General features: G+C 34.9%; 1 protein-coding gene across 5 annotated transcripts in view; it reads left to right on the top strand.

Moving 5' to 3' along the window:
- Arap2 (ArfGAP with RhoGAP domain, ankyrin repeat and PH domain 2) overlaps window positions 1-17,869 on the top strand; it is a 169,904-nt gene that overhangs the window by 135,640 nt on the left and 16,395 nt on the right. For all 5 annotated transcript variants that reach the window (XM_057771585.1, XM_057771581.1, XM_057771582.1 and 2 more), the window contains 2 exons: window positions 2,909-3,037; window positions 13,336-13,463. In XM_057771585.1, the coding sequence (XP_057627568.1) occupies window positions 2,909-3,037; window positions 13,336-13,463 (257 nt within the window). The remainder of the gene's footprint in view (window positions 1-2,908; window positions 3,038-13,335; window positions 13,464-17,869) is intronic.

Genomic DNA, 17,869 nt, shown 5'->3' with positions numbered 1-17,869 from the left:
CCTATCCTATGCAATCTGCCATGACCCAAGACTGCAAGTATCACCATCAACAAACATATATTTATAACTATATAGTCTAACAGTGTTTGATACCTCAATCCATTATTCATGAATTTTCATTCCTTTCTTTTTTTTATTAAAAATTTGCGCCTCATCCCCGCCTCCCTTTTCCCTCCCCCTCCCCCCACTCCCCTCCACCTCTCCACCTCCCTCTCCAGTCCAAAGAGCAGTCAGGGTTCTCTGCCCTGTGGGAAGTCCAAGGTCCTTCCCCCTCTATCCAGGTCTAGGAAGGTGAGCATCCAAACAGGCTAGGCTCCGACAAAGCCAGTACATGCAGTAGGATCAAAACCCAGTGCCATTGTCCTTGGCTTAAATTGGAAAAGTGTATCATTTCACAATTGGAGTATTTAATGGTCTGTAATATTTATCTCTTCATTTTCAACTCTGTTTTTTATTTAGGAAATTAGATTTGCAAAGTTTTCATCCTCCTCAATTATTTCATACAGTGATCCTATTCAGAAAAAAAAAATACACTTAAATTTTGTGACAAGAATTAGTTATCTACACTTTAGCAAACCTGTGTCTCTCCTCTAACATATTTCAGTACAGTGAGAACACAGTTCCATCTATATGGAATCTGCTTATAGTTGAGTGTAATAGTGACCCTCTTTGGTATAAGTCTCCCTAACAGTTGGAAATCTCATTACCAACTCTACTCCATGGCTCATCCCCTAGTTCAGTACCAGTGTGACACCTGCCTTGTCCCCCCTACTGTTCAATCATCATTGTCCTTTCATGTAATGTTTAAACTTCTGCTACTGTTTCTTTACCAGAAAGGAAGAGCAAACTGCTTCTTTTTTTGCTAATATTTCCTTAGTTTGGACTCAAAAACATCTCTGTGCTCTCTTCCCTTCCAAAAATTACATATGAGAAACCAGCATGGGAATCTTACACAATTGACCAAAATAAACATAAGGATTGAACTTAAAATATCAGGACTTAAGTTTCAGTAGGTTTAAAATTCAAATCTCTGGATCTTGCTTTAACTTATTAGATGATTAGGAGAAAGTAAAATCTTCTGTGAAAAGTTCCTTTACATATAAAGTAAGGTTACTAATACGTATTGAACTGTGCAGTCGTGAATATGTAAATCATGATTGATATATTGTACACAATGCATACGGTATCTGCATGTGGTTTTTCTATAAATTGACGGATTCTAATTGGATCTGTACTATCAGCTTACCTGTAATTTAATCAACAATTGTGTAAAGGGAGCACTTACTATGATTAGATTTATTTTGTATAAATCTACTTCCAATTATATGAGAAAGCGTTTGTGAGTCTATCTGTTAGATCAGTCATTGACTTATGACTTAGACAAATTATGAGCAATTTTGACCATTGTACAATTTTTCCGAAAAGATTTGTAAAAAGCAAAATTAATCTAATACAAGCAATCTTCACTTTTTTGTCCTTTGTCTGGTTTTACAAAGACAAATGTTTTATTTATCTAGCAAATATTTTCTGTTAATTTATGGACTATGAGATAAACTCACAATGGACTTCAGCCCTGGGATAGTTACTGAGACTCTACTATGTAGTCAGGATTGTGCTGTGTGCATGTATATCTTTACAATGCATGGTTAATGGTCATTATGATAATAAGTAGGCATGCTTTAACAGGCACAGAAGGAAGAACGACATTTCCATTTATGGACAGGGAGCCAAAATATTAATATTACTCTCTCTTTTGGGGACCTGAGTTTACTGATGACTTCTTTCTTCTTAATTAATGAAGCCATAGCAGGAGAGGAGGTGATGTATTTATTGTTTACTGTTCAAGATTCATCAATTTCAATGAGAAAAGTCACAGATCACGGCCTTAGCATGCTAGTCTTTATTTGTTGTCAGCATTAGTACTTTAACTGCACACATATTCCAGGGTGTTAATGTGCTGTACATTTGGGAACTGAAATACTTGCTCAATACACAGCTGCAGAGCTGGGAAAGAGTAGTGGCATCTTCATATTAGAAATTCTGTTCTGTCTGCTTCTTCATTCACTGCTAGCCCACTATGAAAAAGTTTGCATATACTTAGAATATGCTTAATGCACACACATCAATATTAACTAACTGACATATTTAATCCACAACTAGAGCTTCTGCATGAAATTTTAATTATTGTTATAACTGGCTTGTAAAATGCCATGCTAAGAATGTGTGATGCATATTTCTAAGGCAAAACATATATGGATTAAGAGTCATCAAAGAGATTTTCTTCAGATATCATTTAATTCCTTGCTTGTAGGCTTCTTATATAGAGATAATTTATAATATCAAAACAAGGTTCATATATTTCTACTAATAATTAAAGTAAAATAAAAATGTACTATTTCTTATTTTCAAATGTTCCTGCAACCATATTTTATGATTTGATATTGATTCACTATGAGAATACTAGCTATAAATTATTCACTATTATTGACTGGAAATTAAAAGATTGTAATCTTATTCAGATAAAAAAAGATTAATTTGTGCCTATTAATATTGGGCAAGATTAATCTGCTAGTTCTCTTAAGGTTATTTAGTTGCATATGCTAATAGGAATGTTATCTAAATTAAAAACAGACTAAGACACATGGTCATTGTTGTAAATGAGATGATATCTTAAAGGGAGCATGTCTAAATTTTAAAACAATTGTTGCATAGATTAATTTATGTTTGGACTGAATGTGTTACCTGTCTATGTATTTTGGTCTCCTGCTTGCAGTTCTAGTCCTATTACTGTTTAATGAAAAATGTTTATACCGTTGTATATATATATCATTCCATGGGATGTTTGAAAACCTGTAATCATTTAATACATTTTTACATTAGTTAGTTTAACTTGGGTTTGTATTTACAGAGCGTCCACTTCACTACACAGAGAATGTATTGGAGCAGGTGCTTCAGTGGAGTTCATTAGCTGAACCTGGTTCTGCTTACCTTGTGGTGAAGAGATTTGTAACCATCGACACGATTAAACACTGCAGAGGTAGGCATGCTTCCTTCACATTGCAAAGGTTGTAAAAGTTCAGGTAGCTGTGTTGGGAGCTGAAGCATAGTTATCAAGACACAAGTGGTGTCTGAAAATGGGGAAAATGGAGTAGCAAAATACAGAATCTGATTCCATAGTATTGTGAGGAAGTTTAGTGCGTTGCACTGTGGCTGTAGCTGGCTCATATGATGATACATGCAAATGTTCTGGAAGTAGTGGATTGTGTTTCTAAGGGTAGTTTGTGCTTATGCATGCGTGTTATAGTTTTTAGTTTAAGGTGTCTTTTTTTTTTAATTTTGTTGACATTCATTTCTGGCTATTTGAAAACCACCAGCCATCTAGCCTCTGAGATTGAGGGTTTTATAATTCTCATTTATTTAGATGATTTTTAAGATCAAATAAGCACAAATACAAGGACATAACAGTTAACTGGAAGAATCACAACAGTGTTCAACAAGAAATCATCTAGCACAGCAAACCATAGACAACTGTCTCTCAACATGTACAAGAAGTCAAAAGCTTGATCTTGAAACTTTTCTGTTGTGTTGTCATCAACTGACAATTGAGAGAACGTTTCATCTTGTCTTATTCTTAAAGCAATCTTCAGAACTAAGCATTATATCTGTAAATATAAAGTTACATACTACTTTGATAAGTAATGTCAGCAATAACCATTATTACTTATCATTCATATATAATTAACCAAGCACTAATCGATATCATAGGTCATTTAAACTTCTAAAATATTTTTTGTTATCTAAATGTGAGTATGTTTGGCTCAAGTCCATTATCATCTTCAATTTCTCCCCTTTCCCATTTACAACTTATGGTTATTTGAGTAAATATTTCTTTGAATGCTTGATCCCAGTTGGTGAACAGATTTGAAAGGATTAAAAAAAAAAAAAAAAAAAAAAAAAGAATAGCCTTGGAGATGTGTCAGTGAGAATAGGCTTTGAGGTTTCAAAATCCCAGGTCAGGCCCAGTCTCTTTTAAGTTATCAGATACTTCTCCAGCATTATGCCTTCCTATCAGACACCACCCTCCCTGCCGTATTGACAGTGGACTAAACCCCTTGAAGCTGTAAGCATGACCACCGTTAAGTGCTTCCTTTTACAGTTGCCTTGATCATGGTGTCTCATTAGAGAAATTGAAAAGTAATTAAGACACTTTTTTCCTCCTATCTTTATATGTTCTCTGCCTCTGTCTGTCTGTCTGTCTGTCTGTCTCTCTCTCTCTCTCTCTCTCTCTCTCTCTCTCTCTCTGTGTGTGTTAATACTCACTAAATCCATTTAGTGCCTGTCTATATGTATATAGACAAAGGAGCATCTACTAAATCATAGGCAGCCTCTCAAAACCTGCATCCCTGAAGAAAACTGACTCTCTTCTCCCAGCAGCCATGCATTGCCAGTAGCTCATTAGACAGGGGTGGGATTTCGTGAAATCCTCCCCCACTCACACTGGGATTTTCTCTGGTTTAATCATGTGTAACTATTCTGCATGCAGTCCCAGGTATTGTGAGTCCATGTGTGCAAATGTGTTGTTATGTCCAGACAACATTGCTGCACTGCAGGCTTTCCTTTACTCTCGGTCTGCTCCAGTCGGCTACCAATCCCTGGTCCCTGAGAGGAGGGAATGTGGCATGAAACTCTTGGGCAGAGCTGCACACTCCGCAGTTTTTGTTCTCTGTACAATAACCTATCGTATATTTCTGTGCTAATTAGCTCTTCTGCAGAAGAAGCTTCTCTAATGAGGGTTGAGAGATACACTTGTCTATGAGCATGAAGATAAGAATTTCAGCACCATTTATCCCTGTGTCCATTTAACATCAGAATAGTACTAGGTTCAGCTCTAGGGCCTTTTAAAACCTTTTTTTAGAAAACTGTATCAATTTTCATATTATTTTATTTTATAAGTGAAAATTAGAGAAAGTAATTTGCTCAACATTCCACAGTTAGTAAATACCAGTTTTGAAAACAAATTGTTTTATTGTCTAATGATTTTAAAAATTAAAACTAGAAGAGGTGGTGGTTGAAGAGCTTTAATTGTGTAAATGTGCTCAGTTGAATTTTCACCTCATACATGCTCATCTGTCAGTGAGTTCTTAATTTCAACAAAGCTTCATATGGTAGTTTCTAATTTCATAGTAAGGTCTTTTATATTTTATACTAATTCAGATTGGTTTTCTCAAATGGACTTTTTATTTTCAATCATTTAAATAAGCAAATAAATACTAATTTTAGTATAGAAACTTAGCCTTCTACAACCTTTTTCTTTAAATCTCTTTACCACCCCCATGTTCTTTTAAAGACATCCTTCTCATATCTGATCATATGAATGCAACAGACATCCATGTCACAGTGTTCTCAACTAGAGGAGGTTGTGCCTCCCCCCAGGAACGTGGCAGGATATCGGTAGACCTTTGTGAGCATCACAGCATGGGATAGTGTGAGGAACTAGGAGTGTCTGATATGCAGATGCTGGGTTCTGCAAATGAGTCGGAAACGCACAGAGAAGTCCGCGCAGTTGATTTTCTAGATCAAATGGCAGTGGTGACAACTTTGAGCATCTTTGGAGTGCTTTGTAGCTATTTGTATTTTATTCTTCTTTAACATGGAATACAAAAATTTGTTAAGAAAATCTTGAATTAGCTGTGTAGTTTTGCATTAAACATAGGCATTTGCAAAGCCATGGGTTTGATTTCCAGTTCTCGTAAGATTTAAATATTAAAGAATCATGATTTTTATGAACCATCTCCTTTTAAAATTGTGGAATATATCAGATCACTTCATGTTTTTAATAGAAATAATATTTCTCTCATATCCAGTGTTATTCTTTCAGTGATAATCTTCTTTTAATATTGTCTAATTGTCCACATTTCCAGTTGTTTAAAATTTACACCTCCATGCAATATCTCAGCCAACTCAGAGCTTCTCTGAAGTATCTTTTAGTGTTGTGATTATGTGATTTTAAAAGAATACAAGGAAGCTGGTGTTGGTGGTGCACACCTTTAATCCTAGCTCTTGGGAGGAAGAGGCAGAGCTCTGTGAGTTCAAGGTCAACCTGGTCTACAGAGTGAGTGCCTGAACAGGCTCCAAAGCTATACAAAGAAACAGTGTCTTGAAAAACAAAAGAAAAGAACATAACAAAACAAAATATGAGGAATTAAAACATAGAGGGTTATGATAGGAAAAGAGGTTTTGTGCACATGGATAGGGTACCCAAACAGGACTACCCTTCCTAGTTGTTCAATTGTGAAAAAAATCAGGAAGGTACAGATTTAGTTGAGACCTGCTCTTAGAGCACTAGTAACAAACTGGATCTTACCTTAGGGCCCCTGGTATTCCATTGTATCCTCCTGATGGTAGGAGTCAGTACTTGTGTAAAGATCCCTGTAATCATTGTAGAACTCAAGCAGATGAAACATCCCTAAGGTGGCATTTTTAATTGTATCTTTTATTCCTTAAAACAATTTTTAACTTTAAATATATTTCGATTTTATTCTGCCCCTCCCCGAAGTCTTTCAGAGCCTCTCCCTTCTCCAACCACCCAACTTAAGTTCTCTCTCAAAACCAACCAACCAACCAACAAACAAAAGTCCAATACAAAAACAACCCTTTCAAATCAAGAAAACAAAGTAAAACAACACCAGTCCATGGACGTGAAAAACCTATACCAGATGGCAACCAAATAAAAGTACATACCAAATAAAAAAAAAAAAAGAAAACTATGGTGTCCATTATATGTTAGTCCACTACTCCTGAACATGAGATCTGCCCTGGAGTGGTTGATACACCAGTGTCACTACATTGAAGAAAACTGACACCCACACCCCCTCCCGCCGCCAGCAGCTGCAGATGGTAAACTTTACTTCAGTTGTTAAGCTTTACCCTAGTAGCTACATTTTTATTAATCCAGTCATTGATTCTTTTTCAGACAATTGGATGAAGCATTCTTTCAGAGTACCATGTTAGTTACCTTTGGTATTAATCTTTTATTTTCTGCTTTTGTCTTAGAAGGGTGGAAGCCACGGCACAAATCTCTACTCCCATATTATCCCTAGTTCATTTGTCAATGTATTCGCAGCTGTCTGTGATTATTCTGTGTGTAGGGCATTCTTTCTGAAATTAATATATATCCAACAAAGCGAATGAGATCCTAGAAACGTACAAGAAGTAAATGTTTTTAATGAAACATTTTCTGCTTGTTATTTTGGGCCACAAATAGGAATTATAAGATGCTTAAAAGACTTTAACTGTTTATTCCATAAATTTTCCATTAATGTTTTAAAAGAGTTTGATTGATATTCAGATTGTTAAAGCAAAATAGTTTCTTCTATTATAGTTATTTTTACATTTTATTACATGTTGAGATTGTCTTTTTAAATTGGCTATAGACTTTTAAAAAGTCAGTTTCTTAAATAATGATTTTCACCAATGAGTGTGTTTTTCAGTAATCTTAATTTTCTTAATGTCCTTTATATATTGTGACAGATTTTGGATGTGTTAGGTATTCCGTCTCCTTTATGTCTGTTGGCAAATGTCTTTTTAGTCAAGTGACTGCCTACTTATTCTAGAACCATTGTTCCATTTGTAATATCCATTACACCCTACAATGTGTACATAAAAATAATATAAGCATGGCTGTTGTGGTTTCACTAACAATTTGTTAACATAAAACTTTCATTTAAGAAAATCAGAGAAAAATGTAGAACTCAATAAAAATCAATTTTTAAAAAGGCAGTGAAGGAGTGATATTAAGGATATTTTTGCCATTGTTAAGATTTTAAAAATTCTTAATGACCAAGAAGATATCAATGCTTTGAGAACAAGATTAATCAGATGTAACCACATTTGCTCTAAGTAACAGATAACTAATGCTTCTATCGCTCATTAAAACAAAGTTGGCAGAGTACATGCTTAGCAAGTGTGAGACCCTGGCTTCAATCTATAGCAGTTTTAAGGAGTTGCACTGAAACATCCTTTGCTAATTGTCTTTTCTTCCCTAAGTATTTGACCTATTTCATTGTCACTGTCTATTTCTTCTGTAGCATTCATTCTAGATATATGAGTTTGCCTTGCATTTTATTGATTTTGTAACAGTGTTTTTTTTCATTATATGAAATAAGCATATATCGTGTTTCCATCACTTACTGAGTTTAGAACTTTATTCTACAATGTTTGCTCTATTATAAGGATTTTGATTTCCTCAGCTGTCCTACTGTACCGAAGCCATTTAAAATGTAGACATCATAAGTAGGCATGGATTGTAGAATTGTGCAGCATTTAATTACTGCTCATTCATTATAGGTAATGAGATAATGTAGTTTACTTTTAGACAAATACATGGAGTAAATATTTTTCTTCATTACTTAAAACTCTGTGTTTGTTCAGGAATGGAATTTAATTTCTTAGAATCATTTAGTGTCATGGGCATTGTTGTTATGAGTTAATTAACTCGAAAAGAAAGATAATAATCTTCCTCACATTTCATTTCTCCCCTGTGGGTTAAAAGTTGAAACACTGAGATAAAGAAAATGAAATTTCATTTAAGTTGCTATTTAGACTTTATCATAGTTATTATTCTAAGACTGTCTTTTATTGAGTTTCACTTATATTAATTTTAAATTTAACCTTCTGTAATCTTCCAGATTAAGTAATTTTATATTGCTGAAACATATTTTAATAAAAACTTTTAAATTGCTCTAATATAATTTACTTATAGAATCAAATCTTAACGATAGGAATATAGAAGAAATACTTTAAGCATGTAACGTGTAGCCCACTGAAGATCCATGCGTGTTTGTTGATTTATGTTGCTGTATATAGCAGATGCTTCAGTTGCAATTTGTCTTAGAACGAAGCAGTCCAAATATAATAGCTTTTGGAAAACTCACACTTGGACACTTAAAACCTTTGCTATTAGTAAACTTAAGAAAATCACAGCAAAATTGAGAGTATGAATCATAGTTCAGTTAAATTCTTTGTTTTCCACTGTCCATGGAGTCTTGCTGAATCCACGTATGTATACGAGTTTGAAGAGTTGACCTAGTCCGCTTCCAGCGGAAGTCTTGAAGATATATGATAATGGTCTTTGGTTGTCACTGTAGACTGGGACTGTCCAGATATTTTCCGATACACTAATCCTGTAGGGAAGAAACCAATTGTAAGTTTTATTAGCTTTCTGTTTCATGCTGGAATCTGTAACAGGAAATTGAATGGATTGTTAGGCAGCATCTTTACACAGAGGGAAGAAAAAAATCTAAATGTCCAAAACCTCTTTAGTGTAGGACTACAAATACAGATTGCACTGAGTGACTATTATGGGTCAAAATGCCTACATAGTGCTTTCAAGCTCATAAAACTCGTCTCTAGTTATCTTCTAGTGAGGAAAATGTCATTCTTTGCTTATTCTTGTCTCAGTATAGAAAATAAAATTCTATGTTAGATGTTAAGATATCTGATTTCTAATTGTAGGTCTATTTTCAACTTGTCAGAGAACCACAGTAATCCCCAACTTTCAAATTTATAAATTTAATAACATATCTACTTTTTTATTAATTAATTTTTTTATTTATTTTACATCCAAACTGCAGTTTCTCCTTCCTCCTCTCATCCTGTTTTTTTTTTTTTTTCTTTTGCCTCCCTTCTAGCCCCTGCCCTTCGAATCCTCCTCTGTTTCTGTTGAGAAAGGGCTTGAGACTCACAGAAGGTGCAATAGATAAAGCTTTCAAAATGCTAAAGGACTATTTATACCTTTATGGTTATTAAGAGAGTGCTTAAAACTGTACCCTGATTTAATATTAAAAAATGTATCGCTTGCTATGCTAGGTATTTTTTTGGAAACAGTTTATTTTGATTCTGTGTAATAATAAACACAGCATAGAAAAGCAATTATTTGCTTTCTGCAGTTTTAACTTCTAGTATGAATTGGAAAAATCTCTCTGGTGCAAATAGCCTAAGAAGTTATATCACAGTGCTATTTATTTATAATTTAGCTATATATATATATATATATATATATATATAAAATCTAACTGTAGAATGATACTATTTCCAAGCAAGTAACAGATAGGGGACTTTATTCTGGGAATGGCAGTATGTGCCTGCAGTCACAGGTCTTTAAGACATATGCAGGAGGATGATAGGTTTGAGAATAGGCTGGAATAGTGAGACCTTGTTTAAAAAAAATCAAACAGGAGTGGTGATGATTAATAGACTAAGAGACAGTTTAAATATATATATATATATTTAAAATATATTCATATTAAATATTCATATTAAAATATGAAAAGATATATATTTCATGTTTTACTAACCACTACAGAAATTAGACAAAACCTTTTTTCTCTTTTCTATATATAAGTAAGTCTTCTTCATAAGTTAATGGAAAATATGAAGGAAGAGGAGAGAAGAGAGAGAGAGAGAGAGAGAGAGAGAGAGAGAGAGAGAGAGAGAGAGAGAGAAAGTTGGCACATGCAAGAGAAGACAGATTACATTTAGTTAGCTACTATATCCAGGTCAATTTCTTCTTACTGGTAAAACTAAAATATACTTTGAAGGAATGCTACACAATAAATGGAATATTGTAATTTCTCCATGTAATAAGAAATACACATTTACTGTGCAATTGATATTCAACAAAGGGAAAATGAGTAAGTTTGAAGTTGGAAGGTGTTTTGGACATTGCCTACAAATATTGGCCAAATGACTTGGCCGTAGCTTATTTCACTCAAAGGTGCTGCCGGTTTATGTCCTTCTGCATTAATAAGCATGGAAAGCTTCAGCAAGGGATTATATTTTCAAATGATGTCACAGCTTGAAGAACTGATCTTTCAAACTAGAGCAGAGGCATATACTGGTTTTAATAATCTAATTACTCACAAATGAATATCCCAGTGTAATTGGAAAATATACCAGTTTGTTTTCTTAACTACATATTGTAACGAGTAACTTCATTTGCCACTTAAAGGATCATGTATGTGGGTTTGTGTGTTTTAGATACTGCATTGACTATCTACGGATAGTGGCTTATTTTTTCCCTCTTCCCGTTTGTCCATTTGAATTTAAAAATTATGTTCTTGTACATAACATTTTAAGTAATTTTTCCTATTGAGTTTGGGAGTTAGTCACTAGAAGTTACTAGACTTTACCCATGCAGAAACTAGAGCATGAAGACATTCTATAACTCCATATAATTATATATAATAGTACATATTATAATATAATAATATAATGTAAACTCCATCAAGGAACCTGCTGGTAAGTGGGAGAGCAAGCATTAGGGTCAGGACTTCTCCTGAGGCAGCCTAGCTTTCAGCCCTGAAACAAGAATGGATCACTCAATGGGATTTTAGTCACAGATACAATCTATAAGTCATCAGAATTTCTTTCTCTCCACTCCATACAGAACATATTTTATTAGTTGTAGGAACACCAGTTAGGGAATTTGTAATTTTATGTAAAAACATGGATCAAACCGTTTCTAAATCTTATGTTTTAGAGCAGATTCAGTTTCATGGCGTACCTCTTCTGTATTTGTATATCATCTTTTCTGTCATGTTATATGCACACATTTGTTTTGTGTGTTTTTGCAGCAGCAAACAACTTTCCCTTCAGGGCAGAAGTTCTGCCTCTTCTTTTATGGATGTGATTCTCACCCTCCATCCCCACCCCACACACACCAAAAGTAACAGCCTAGACATGAACCATGGAAGAGAACTCTTAAAAATTGTGATAAGGATGTTGAGGTGTAGCTGTCCACAAGTGAGGGCGTCTGGTGGGGTTGCGGGTGGGAAGGACTCAGTTTTCTTTAACGGGCTGGCTATTGGGAGTTTGACCATGCTCCAGGGAGTGAGTATATAAGCAACACAAATTGAATTTGTGGGGTTTTTGTTTTCTTTTTCTTCTTATTTTGGGGGAGTTCACAAGGATGGGGAGCAGATCTGGGAGGACTGGGAAGTAATTGTGATCAAGATGCATGATATGAAATCCCTAAATAATCAATAAAAATGTTAGTTGTAAATAAAATTATTTTTCTAATAGTAAAAGTAGTAATTCAATAGAATTTGGGGGAAGCATTTGTTTTCTTACCTGAAGTGCTAACCAAACAAGGTTTGCTAAACTACAAGTACCCCTGCTGAGTGGCATTGAAGATAATCCGGTGTTAGGATTCCGTTAGAGGGAAACAGATACTAAATGAAGTAGTGTCTGTTAGTGTATAATCTGGATCGTTCTCTGGGAGACTTAGTGCTTTGGAGAGTGCTTTGTCTCTTTAGACCTGTTATAATAACAAAGGTGAGTTAGATGATTTACCCAAGTTTATCACTGAGCAGTTTCCTCCATTAAAGCAATTCTGTGAAATAGCTACTCCTTTCAGTTGAAAGTAAAAATACACATAATGCATCTTTCCAAGTCACTTTTCCCAATTCTTCCTTCGTGCAACACTTTCTATCCTTAGACATTTACATAGCATCATGACTAGTATTTATATGCTTGGCCACATTATCTGTGAAACCCAACTTCTGATTGGGTAAATAGAACCCAATGAGAGGGGTGTGGCTACCCTGGTCACTATGTGTCATTACAAACTTTATTCCCTGAAAGCAAGTGAGTAGCATGAAGTATCATTCTACTATGAAAGACTCTAAGGATCCCAGTCCTCTAAAGAAGCCACAGTGAAAAAACATGAACGGGTGGATTTAACTTTACTATATTAGTATATTTTATTTAATATCATGTATTCAAAATATAATCATTTCAGCTTGCAGCCAATGTTTAGAAATCTGATCTTGAGGCTACCACAATGGCCCAGGAACTAAAGACTCCTGCCAGCAAACATGAGGGTCCGAGTTTGATCTCTAGATCTCACACAAAGAAGGGAGAGCTGGTTCTGCACGTTTACCTCTGGCCTCTATGTGTGCTCCATGTCCCTACTATAATAAATGTGTATTTTAAAAAGGAATGAAGTTTTCCTTTCTTAAACAAAATCTTTAATATTTTAAAATATATGATGCTGGAAAGGTGCTTTTGTGGTTACAGCATTTACTGCCTTTGGATTTCAGTTCCCAGCAGCCATAGTGGGCAGCTGACAGTCATCTGCAGCTCCCGCTCTAGGAGCCCTAATGACCACCTCTGGCTTCCAACAGCACCCACATTAGTATGGCATATATTCAAACAGACACATGCATGCAAACAAATAAAAATAAGTTCTTAAAGAGAGAAAACACAAATGCTTTATACTGTGTCTCCAATAAGTGAAAATGGACCCAATTTCCAGAAGTCTGTTTTGTTTTACAGAGAAAAGTATCAAAGAAGGTGCCTTAAAACTCAAAGAAGAGCCATCTAAAATACTGTCTGGGAATAAGTTTCAAGACCGATACGTTGTTTTACGAGATGGACATCTCTTTATTTACAAGGATCCAAAGGTAATTGGATAAGCAGCATGTGAATTATTATTTTGTGTAGATATTTATGTCTTTATCTGACACTGGTCACAGCCATCTCTCTTTAAAACAACATTTGAAATACGCTGATGACTTCCTTCAATGTCTGAGATGTAATGCCAAAACATTCGGTAACTTAGTCTTCCTGTCGCTTTTCTGTGTTGTTGAAAGAAAATTACTTCTCACTGAAGAGGCTTTAAGTACGTTAACATAGACTATCGTATAAATCCGCATCATATCCAACAGAGTTAAGAGGAAGAGTGTTATATTCTAAAGGCAGAAATAGGCTTTGGGTGAGCTAATGGAGATTAAGTGAAGAGTGGTGTAGAAAAGACAAAACCCCAATTCTATAATGAATGTTAACATCTTCCCTATACCCTTGAATAAGTATCATATTTATTGGCTTCTACAGATTATTCCCTGTAAGTTCTGAATTTATTTAGGACATATGAAATAGCATGGAGAACTAGATATTTTAAAAGCAGAGTTAGGTAAATGATGCAGCTATAAAATACCGAATTTGGTGTCAGAAAATCTCATCTTCGCTAAGAGTTAGTGATGTGAATAAGTAACTTAACATCTCTGCCTCTCTTACAAATGTGGTGATTATAATTCGAGTCCTATAGAGCAATCACATCAATTTTTAAACTAAAATACGTATGAGTATTTTTTTGAAATATGAAACATTTTTGATAATATATTATCATAACAGTGTACTTATAAAGATACCCCTAAGATTAGGTAAGTTGCAGAATAAAAAAATAATGTTCATAATATCTGTATCTGAAAAAATGATTCATGCAGGATGTTAAGGGTAATTCTGTATCCCAAGAAACACATCCCAGTAAGCATTTAAGAAGAGGATTGAGCAGATACTACATGAAGGAAGCTATAGAAATGACTCATGAGCATCTAAACCTAGAGTTCAACATCATTAGTCATCATTAGAATACAGTTTTACCATTTGTTTTGATGAGAATCATAAGTGACATCTCCAGTTTAGAGAGGAATATAGAGTAACTGGGGGAGGGGCATAAACAGTTAGTGGAAAGGTAAAATCCCAATGTTATGTAGAGTTCTTTAACAGTTTCAAAATAAAGTTATTCATCCACCTGCCAATTATAACCTCCAAGCACCTGTAAATGAATGTTCGTTGGCAGCTTCATTCACAGATGTTTCCATAAATAGGAGAATAATGTATTCGTAGATAGAAAACTACTTATGATATTTCTAGTAGATGTCACAACATGGATAAACAAAAGAAGCACGACAGTCAATATGGAACCCTGTGAGAGACCATTCTGTTCACTCTGTGGTGAAGGAACTCTGCAAGGATTTGCTTGACCTAATGCACTCGAAAAGGAGCCCGACTGAGGATCACAGGGTTGATGTTTGCTGTTGTGATTCTCTTCTCTCTGCAAAAATTTTTAAACTTTTAGAAATAAGGCACTTATGTGTTTTGAGTTATGCAAATGGATTTTAAGGTTCTTGAACCTCAGATTTGCATTTGTGAAAATCAAAGCTGGACTTTACAGTTGATTATTTTAGTGATCTAAAACATGGGCTGGTTTAACCTTGTCTACTTTTCTGTAATGAGCCATCAACCTTGTTCTGATTTACTTGATCATTTATCTTCCATACTTGTACCGTTGGTGAAGAGGCTTGTATTCATTGCATATCACCGAAGGACTTTTAATAATCAAATTGAATATTTTTGTCCAATCAAGGTTCTGACTCTTTCTACTATACACCAACAGAAAGCTCATAAGAAGCTAATATTTTAGTATTAATTTCATGAAGGAACAGCACTGTGGTCTCAATATCCCAAAATAATGAGAGCGTAACTACTGTATGGCAGTAGAATATGTGGATTTACTGATTTCGTGGAATATTTCTAAAAGCTCCCTGCAATAGGGACTATCACTATCCCTCCTTGATACATGAAGAAAGTAAGTCACAAAAACTTTACATAAATAGCCAGAAGCTATATATCCAATGAGAGGTGAAGACAGAATCCATTCCCAAATTTCAGTATTGTTCAAGGATTATTTGAGAACAATAAATTAATATTATGTTAGCTCGGTGTTTTGGCTGAAAAATTATTTAAATATGATTGAACCTTTTCATCCAAATAGTACTAAGTGTACTTAAATTTGACCGTACAGTGGTTGGAGAGATGGCTTAGCAACTAGGAGCAATGACTACTTTTCCACCAGTCCCAGATTTTCTTCATAGCACCAGCATGGCCATTCACAAACATCTGTATCTCCAGTCCTAGGGGACCAGACACCATCAACTGGTGAAGGTGCCAAGCACTCCCACAGTAGACTGACATACATGCAAGATCATCTGTAATATCTCATGAATAGGACTTCAAACCATAGGGACCACAGTTGTAGAATATAGTTTGGTTAATAAATCCTTAAAGTCGATTTATCCCACCAAAATAAATCTATCCAGCTCATACATTCCCTTACAATCAAGGACAGCAGATCAGAGATTCTTTCTTTAAACTCAAAATGTTTTTTTTCTCACCCCTGATTTTACTTTACTCATTTTTTTTAATACCACACGTCTGTCAATATTGGTTATTATGCCATTGCCAGTGCTAACTCTTCAAATGATTGACCATTAAATAAGCAATAGTAAAATCTTTCTATTTATTTGAGTAAAGATTTGACTCTGGGACAGTTTCCACTAATATATGTGCCCTGTATACATTCAGAAAATCATTTCCTGAGAAGGAAGCAGGAATTATAAACTGAGAAGTATACTTAAAGCAACTGTTAATTGGAAATAATTTATGAATGTTCATTAACAACAAATTAGGGTAATACACATGGGAAGATAGATTTGTTTTCACAGGTTTTCCATGCACAGAAAATGTTAATTAAAATATGTTCAGAACTGATTTACATGAAAGGTGAGAGGTTTCAAAGAACATTGCCATTACACTGTTAATAGTGTGAAAAAATGAGTAAGGAAAGGTAAAAAGAAAGCAAATGAGTAAGGGGGGGAGTATCCTTAACAGTTGCATGAACTGATAAGCAGACTCTCTTTTGCCTCAGGAATATTTTTGAAGTTCACTTATTTATTTGCTTGAGTTAATGACTTCATATTGAAATATAGTAACTCAAGCAACACATTGTAGATGCCATTAAAGTTTAGTTTATTGGCTTTATGGAGGCATTCCCCAGGAATTAGACATACCAGAGGGAGGGGTATCATGCCAGCTGAGTTTTACTTTTATAAAACTTTCCATTGGGACTTTTGCGGTTCCTTGCTATGCATGTTGAGTTGAAACATCAAAACACACGAGACTTTAGGGTGTTATAAAGTGATAAGCTTGCATGCCAGGAGTGGTGTGGGGGAATTTCAATACTTTATACTCTTTATCTACAATCAGAAAGTCTTTGAAATGCAGGCAGTCTTGGACTTGCCAATGTCCCGGATAAGTAAATACCAGCAACATTCGGTATGGGCATTCTAAGACATGCATTCTCATGCCATTGGAATTGCTGCCCTTCACTCTACTGTATAGGTAAGCATGGCATTGTGTAGCAGGGATTAGCCAACTAAACTTCTGGGGAGGATATAAGCCTCAGTTGTAGTATGATTTAACCTTTACAAAGGTAACCAGGAATCAGCTTATTGCAGGCAAGCCTAGTGGCCAGCTGTGTGTTTCTTGTGCACCATCTATAGAAGGCTTCTTAACTGCGGTACCTCATGATCACACAAAAAGCATTTAATTTTTTAAAATGTTTGTTCCTTGCAATTCAACAAGTTAGCAAGTCATAAGATCAATATAAAAAAATCAATCCTCAGTTGGCTTTAGAGAAGAAAATATGTCAAGTATTTTTAAATGCCCTTGACAAGAAATAGAAGCTAAGAAGGAAACTATAAAGCTTCACTGATAAAAATTGATTTAACCTTAGTGATATTGATTTCTAACTATATTGTAATTCTCAAATGATCACAGTTCTATTTTTATAACTGTGTAAGAATGGTAGTTTACCTCAAAAGGAAAATAGATAAGAAAGCATGAGCTGGCTTTTTCCAACCCATTCCATATGGTGGGATGCCTTGCTCAGCCTTGATGCAGGTGGGAGCAGCTTGGTCCTGCCTCAGCTCTAAGGCTTTGTTAACTCACCATGGGAGGCCTTACCTTTTCTGAGGAGTGCATGAGGGGGTGCACTAGGGGTGAGGGGGAGTGGTAAGAGTGAAGGAACTGTGGTTGGTATGTAAAATGAATAAACAATTCTTTAATTTTTTAAAATTATGAAAAAATTGCATGTATTAACTATGGACATTTGTTAAATAAATTAGAGTGAACTAGTTGTCAAAAAAATACTTAATTTAAATTTTTACTTACACTGAAGAAAATTTCA

The sequence above is a fragment of the Chionomys nivalis genome, chromosome 6, assembly GCF_950005125.1.
Source record: "Chionomys nivalis chromosome 6, mChiNiv1.1, whole genome shotgun sequence".
NCBI lineage: Eukaryota > Metazoa > Chordata > Mammalia > Rodentia > Cricetidae > Chionomys > Chionomys nivalis.
This window is presented reverse-complemented; position numbering and strand designations above follow the sequence as displayed.